Below are 7,813 nucleotides of genomic sequence, written 5' to 3' on the forward strand. Positions count from 1 at the left end.
CGGGAATCGACGAGGCACAGGCAACATCCTTGACATTGCTTACTTTACTCTTATTACGGGCACTCAAGACTGGACATTCCTTTTTCCAATGACCTAATTCAAAACAGTAATGGCACTTACTGTCGGCATCACGTTCCCATGTTCTATTACGAGGCGCAGGATAAGACCTCCCAGGAAAACCCGCATTTACGCGGACGGGGCGATTTTCCTTGCGATTATCATAACGCGGAGAAAAATCCCGCATATGATTTCTATGCGTCAACACATATCCATCAGCGAGGACAGCAGCCTCGGCAGCTGTCTTCACCTTATGTTCGTTTAAATATGTACCAGTCTGTTCGGGCAAAATGTTCTTAAACTGTTCCAAAATAACTAAATCGCACAAATCATTAAACGAATCAATCCCTTCCGCTGTGCGCCAGCGATTAAAAAAACTACTAAGCTCTCTGGCCACATCAGCGTGAGTTTGTTTTTCCGACTTTCTCCAATTGCGAAAACGTTGTCTATAAGCCTCAGGAATCAATTCGTAACTTTTTAACACAGCCTCTTTTACTGATTGGTAACTCTTTCTTTCGACAAAAGACAGTGCCACAAATGCCTCTTGTGCACGCCCAACTAATACCGTTTGTAAAAGCAAAGTCTTATCTTCATCACTCCAATTCTGGTCGGCAGCAACATTTTCAAACAAAGAGAAAAATATGTCCGGATCTCGTTCGTTGAATTTTGGAAGAAACTTTATCATATTTGCTACACCCGATTTCTGAGTGGAATTTCCACCGGCTCTACCTTCAGCCACCAGCTTAAGCCTGGTGCGTTCAAGTTCACGAGCCCGCTCCTGTTCATACTCCAAATGCTTCAGTTTTTCCCTTTCAAACAAACAATCTTTTTCTCTTTCAATAGATTCCATTCTCTTGCGTTCTAAATCTTGTTCTATTTCCAATTTCTTTTGCTCAAATTCCCATCTCTTTTGATCCAATTGCATCTGCAATAGTATTTTTTGTTGTTCATAGGTTAATTCGTTACTTTTAGCCAAGGGACTTGAAACAGGCGGGTTGTCAGGAAACACTTGATTTTCTTTCAAACGATTACGAATAAAATCGATCAATTTATCTTTCTTTGCTGTTTTTGGCAGTGTCAGTTCAATCCCATAAAAATCTGCAACATTCACCAACTGCTCTTTTGTTAGCTCCACCAACAAACTCTCCGAAGGAGCAGCAAAAAAATCCTCCAACACACTCATTAGACAGACTATTTTCAATAATATGTACACTATTAACCAAACTAATTAAATATACCTGTACGTTTTCCAATTTCTCTTAAACAACCACAAACAAACAATTTTGCAAAGTGAAAAAGCAGGTCAAGCAGCAGAGCAACTCACGGAGCTCTCCCCCTAAACATTTACCCCCCACTATACAAACCTATCTTCACACTGAGTCCAAGAATCAGGATAATTTACTCACCAATACCGACAGAGACGTACTGCCCCGACCGAAGCCAATTCAGCCGGTTCTCTACGGCGGTGCCCTGGTCCAGACTCCAGTGACAACACAACCTAAATCCCAGCGCGAAAGTGCTCTAACACGGGGATAACGATAGCTCCAGAATTTTAGTCGCCCCACTACGTAAACAGCAATCACACATTACAAACAAAGTGGCTGCACTAAATACTCTAATCTACTAAATAATGCTACCCAATTTACCTCAAATCCAAATTCAAAACCAACAAGATCAGCGCAGATCTCCCCAAAACAAAACATCCGGCGAAAAAAACGGCATGCTTAAAACTACGCCCACTGATTTCATTCACAAAATCACACCGATGACGTTGCTACACACCGCACTACGCTACCATAGCCGACAGTGGGAATCAAAGTAGACTATACGTACCAATATTCGGGATCAAAACATCCCGGACGAGCCCCCATATGTCAAGTCCACTTGGCTCAATGTAGAGTTGACATAGGGGAGACCACACTGAACTTAGTATTTAATTATAATGCTGGTTTATTAAAGAACGATTTACAAAAGTCAGTAAATGGGAAGCCAAAAAGGAGAATGTTCAAGAAGCGCTGACCGCAGCCAGCCTCTCATCGTCAGGCCGGAATAGCAGAAAGAGAGACCCGAATCCACTGGAAGGCAATGATTTTAAAGACACCCTCATCGGTCCACCAATTAGCACGGCACAGCCCATCGCAACAGCTCCACCTAAAAGTGACACAGAACAGCAGCAGTAGGCAATTCAGGCTTGATTACCCACACATGGCCAAGCCAGGGAGAGACACACCCAGCACTGCATAGCCAGGCGTGACAATTAACAACTCTGATTTGTGAAGATGACCACTATAACTGTTGCACTTGCTGTTATGTCTCCAACAGCATAATACATACTAACTAAATTATTCAGTCACCAAGAACAATCAACCATTACAAAAGTGATTAATATAAAAGTGTGTGAATTACATTCACTTGTTGTGTTCATCTTCACTGCACAGGCCAGATCCTCCAGACCCCAGCTGTGTGTCCGTGAAGAGTGACCAGTCAATGGATCCTCTACGTAGCTTTAGTGGACACACTGATCCTGGGTTTAGGTAAACACTTCACTAAACCATTTATCTTATTACATATTCTGTGTTGAATCTAAGAAAATAGTTCTTCATTAATGCTGTAAAAAGGGACTAACGTGACTGTATGTACTGTATTTCAGATGTTATTAATTAAAAGATCTTAATCAACTGCTCAGATATGTAGATGTGCACTTTCTGTAAAGTCTCCAACAACATAATAAATGTTAATGGAATTCATTCATCTGAATCAGTTCATTACAAAAAGTCATGAATTTAATAGTGTGATTTACATTCACTTGTGTTCAACTAAAACCACAGACTGGACCCTCCAGACCGCAGCTGTGTGTCCATGAAGAGTGACCGGTCAATAAATCCTCCACTCAACTTTAGTGGGCACACTGATCCTGGGTTTAGGTAAACACGGTACTAAACTTTTATTGATTACACGTTTATATTTACATTTATTAATTTGACAGACATTTGACCTTTATCCAAAGAGACTTGCATAGCAGGATCTTGATGCAATACAATATCCTGTTACAATGTATTTATATTATTTATTTTTACAATTTTATTTTATCTTACATTAGTGGCCCTCAAGATACTGAAGCCCTCAAGACCTTTAGATCAAATCTGAGGAAAAAGTTTCAGTGTCTTTATGAGGGAACAGCAAAGCAGGGAAACCCAACACTGCTGCATGAGATCTACACTGATCTCTACATCACAGAGAGTGATTGTGGAGAGATCAATAATGAGCATGAGGTGAGACAGATTGAGACTCAATCCAGGAGAGCAGCAACAGAGGACACACCAATCAAATGCACAGACATCTTTAGACCTTTACCTGGACAAGACAAACCCATCAGAGCTGTGCTGACAAAGGGAGTCGCTGGCATTGGAAAAACAGTCTCTGTGCAGAAGTTCATCCTGGACTGGACTGAAGGGACAGAGAATCAGGAGATCCAGCTCATGTTTCCACTTGCTTTCAGAGAGCTCAACCTAATGAAGGACAAAACACTCAGTCTTTCAAAGCTTCTTCATGTCTTTTTCCCTGAAACAAAAGAAATTAAACCATTCAGTGATGAATATAAAGTTGTCTTTGTTTTTGATGGTCTGGACGAGTGTCGTCTGTCTCTGGATTTTAATGTGAAACTGTGTAATATATCTGAATCACCCTCAGTGGACGTGCTGCTGACGAACCTCATTGTGGGGAATCTGCTTCCCTCTGCTCTCATCTGGATCACCTCCAGACCAGCAGCAGCCGATCTCGTCCCCTCTGAGTGTGTCCATCGAGTGACTGAGGTACGAGGATTCAATGATCCACAGAAGGAGGAATACTTCTGGAAGAGAATCAGTGATCAGAGTCTGGCCAATAAAATCATCAGACACCTGAAGTCATCAAGGAGCCTCTTCATCATGTGCCAAATCCCAGTGTTTTGCTGGATCTCAGCCACTGTTTTAGAGAAGATGTTGAGCGAAGCAGAGAATGAAGAGATTCCCAAGACTCTCACTCAAATGTACACACACTTCCTGATCATTCAGACCAACATCAAACATGAGAAGGACTATAAGAAGAAAGTGAAAGATGAAGACATGATCCTCAAACTGGGGAAACTGGCCTTCCAGCAGCTTGTGAAAGGCAACCTGATCTTCTATGAGGAAGACCTGAGAGAGTGTGGCATTGATGAGACAGAAGCATCAGTTTACTCAGGATTGTGCACTCAGATCTTCAGAGAGGAGTTGGGCTTGTATCAGGGGAAAGTCTTCTGCTTTGTTCATCTGAGCATTCAGGAGCATCTAGCAGCTCTTTATGCTCTGCTTTCATTCCTGTTGTACAAGAGGGATGTGCTCAATGAAACCCTCAGCTCAAAACATGCACACGAGTTCATGTGTCACACGATATCTGACCTGCACCAGAGAGCCGTGGACAAGGCTCTGCAGAGTAGAAATGGACATCTGGATCTTTTCCTGCGGTTTCTTTTGGGTCTCTCACGGGAGTCAAATCAGAAGCTCCTGAAAGGCCTTCTGACGCATGTTAGAAACATCTCATACAGTGAAGAGAAAACGGTTGGATACATTAAAATGAGAATAAGAATGAATCCTTCACCAGAGAAATACATCAATCTGTTCCACTCTTTAAATGAACTGGGTGATCATTCTCTCGTAAATGAAATACAGGAGTGTCTCAGATGTGGAGGTCTTTCAAGCACCAGATTGTCCTCGTCACAGTGGTCAGCTGTTGTCTTTGCTCTATTAACCTCAGAGTGTTTGGATGAGTTTGAGTTAAAGAAATACATAAGCACCAATCAAGACCAAGACCACATGTTACCGGTGTAAGAATTGATAAATTAGGAAATTCCAGATGGTCTGTTTTGGGGGTGACCAGGCCCTGAGAGAACAAAAGGACCTCTCTGGAGATTAGCATTTGAACTGGCTCTCATGCACCATCGAGACGAAAGTCTCACCTCCGAGTCATCTAATCTACATCTCCTTCCCTCTCCCCTCACCCCCTCTCTCTCATGCTCAGGTGACTACCTGATTTCACCCAAGAAAATGTATAGTTTAATGTGAATGATTATCACAGGGTATATTCATGTTTGGTATCGTTTAAAATGTCACAGTGCGACTGGTACAATTCTCTCATCTCAGAATAAGTAAAACACAAGGTAATAAGGTTTTTTGATGGTTTATGGATAACTAGCATACAAGGAGGGGTTGATCTCTCAAGCAAATGGTCACACCCCCCAAGAGGTGCTACAGTGTACCTCAGAATGTAAATTTACTATTGTTAGCACATGTTTACATGTGAAAGAGGTCTGGCTATTTAATGGAGTACAGCAGGGAGATCGGGGCCCTTTTTTGTATTTCAGATCGGTCCGTTAGGCTGAGAGATATAGATCTCTCAGCCTAATGTATTTCTTAAAATGTTGGGTTTGCATCTTATCTCTATTCCAGAGCATTTGATGTTTTGTATCGATTATCTTTGAATTGATTATGGAATTGGCATGATACATTTACCTGACATAATAAATTGTTACATTGTTGATTATTCTAACTGACTTTGATATTATTTTCATTGAAGAGTTAAACAGAATAGTCAAACGTTCACTCACTTTTAGTGAGGCACAGATATTATTAAAACCTTTCATTTATGGAGTCAGATGAATTAACGAGAGAATACATAACTAAATGTATTGTAAATTTAACCAACCAATACTTCGCATGAGTGAGGACAGAGCACGTGAGACCTTCCCTGTGTTATTGGAAAACCTCCATTGGACCAATTTCACGGGCCTTACACCGGATGAAGTTCTTCAGAAGCTCTTGCCTGTAGTTGAAGCCTCCAGATCAGCAAAGTAAGTCTGAGGACAATCATCAGGTGTGTGTGTGTGTGTGTGTGTGTGTGTGTGTGTGTGTGTGTGTGTGTGTGTGTGTGTGTGTGTGTGTGTGTGTGTGTGTGTGTGTGTGTGTGTGTGTGTGTGTGTGTGTGTGTGAGTGAGTGTTGTAGTGATGTGCTTCTCTGTTCACTATGTCTATGGTAGTATTCATTTGTACTAATTTTTTAAACAAAATACACACTTTTTGTGAAGCACATCACTACAACACACACACACACACACACACACACACACCTGAGTGTGTGTGTGTGTGTGTATGTGTGTGTTGTAGTGATGTGCTTCTCTGTTCACTATGTCTATGGTAGTATTAATTTGTACTAATTTTTGAAACAAAATACACACTTAATCAGCATAGAAAAGATCTACAAAAGGGATTATAATCCTTATATATTTTTAGATCGTAATTTACTTTAATACACAATAAAGCAAAAGTAATAAAAACATTAAACCCACACAGGTTTACTATTTAATATCACAGTCTAACTGTGGTTGTGTAGTTCCTGCTGAAGTGAGAGATTAAAATGTGTGTCGTTGTTTTACAGGTTGAGATGTTGTAAAATCACAGATGAAGGTTGTGCTGCTCTGACTTCAGCTCTGAGATCAAACTCACACCTCAGAGAACTGGATTTGACTGAGAATATAATAGGAGATAAAGGTCTGAAGCTGCTCTCTGGTGGACTGAAAGATCCTCACTGTAAACTGGAGAAACTGGAGTAAGATCATACATTAATCTTAACTGAGACAAGAATAATGTTATTTTAAGGGATTATTCTCCTTATGTTGTTCAAATCATAGTGACTTAAATTAACACACAATAATGCAAAAGTAAATAAAAAATAATAAAAACATGAAACCCACATTTAATATTTAATATCTCAGTCTCTCTGTGGTTGTGTAGTTCCTGCTGAACTGAGAGATTAAAGTGTGTGTCGTTGTTCTACAGGTTGAGATGTTGTAAGATCACAGCTGAAGGTTGTGCTGCTCTGGCTTCAGCTCTGAGATCAAACTCACACCTCAGAGAACTGGATTTGACTGAGAATATAATAGGAGATAAAGGTCTGACGCTGCTCTCTGATGGACTGAAGGATTCTCACTGTAAACTGGAGAAACTGGAGTAAGATCATACATTAATCTTAACTGAGACAAGTATCATATTATTTTAAGGGATTATTCTCCTTATGTTGTTCGAATCATAGTGAATTACATTAACACAAAATAATGTAAAATGTAATAAAAACATTAATCCCGCACAGGTTTACTATTTAATATCTCAGTCTCTCTATGGTTCTGTAGTTCCTGCTGAACTGAGAGATTAAGTGTGTGTCGTTGTTCTACAGGTTGAGATGTTGTACGATCACAGCTGAAGGTTGTGTTGCTCTGACTTCAGCTCTGAGATCAAACTCACACCTCAGAGAACTGGATCTGACTGAGAATATAATAGGAGATAAAGGTCTGACGCTACTCTATGATGGACTGAAGGATCCTCACTGTAAACTGAAGAAACTGGGGTAAGATCATACATTAATCTTAACTGAGACAGGAATAATGTTATTTTAACCCTTTTGTAATGGTGACTTGATAGCCAGGACTGTAACTGTAGCTAGTTGAGAATAAGTGACCACTGTGGTGCATCGGTAAGAATGCAATCGAATGCTCTAATGTTCTTCAATGGATTTATTGACAGCCAGCAGATGATTATCTGTCTTCGTGAGTGTACAGTGTGTGTGGTTATGTCTCTGAACGCACACATGCACAGATAGCGACATAGATGACAACTATGCACTTCAGAAATATCTACGATGTGCTTCCCGGCCACTCTCACTACTAACTCAAAAACGAAACTTATCA

At 40.5% G+C, this 7,813-nt stretch overlaps 1 protein-coding gene across 1 annotated transcript; it reads left to right on the plus strand.

Annotated features, from left to right (window-relative positions):
- Positions 1-109: 109 nt before the first annotated feature.
- Positions 110-7,477, plus strand: LOC308687906 (NACHT, LRR and PYD domains-containing protein 3-like; the record flags this gene model as incomplete). Its single annotated transcript, XM_081360730.1, has 8 exons — positions 110-312; positions 2,496-2,591; positions 2,886-2,981; positions 3,158-4,900; positions 5,867-5,923; positions 6,508-6,678; positions 6,909-7,079; positions 7,303-7,477. 8 exons carry the CDS (start codon positions 110-112, stop codon positions 7,475-7,477), a joined length of 2,712 nt encoding a protein of 903 aa, XP_081216856.1.
- Between the last annotated feature and the right edge of the window lie 336 nt (positions 7,478-7,813).

The sequence above is a fragment of the Scardinius erythrophthalmus genome, assembly GCF_964197995.2.
Source record: "Scardinius erythrophthalmus genome assembly, chromosome: 3".
NCBI classification, from domain to species: Eukaryota; Metazoa; Chordata; class Actinopteri; order Cypriniformes; family Leuciscidae; genus Scardinius; species Scardinius erythrophthalmus.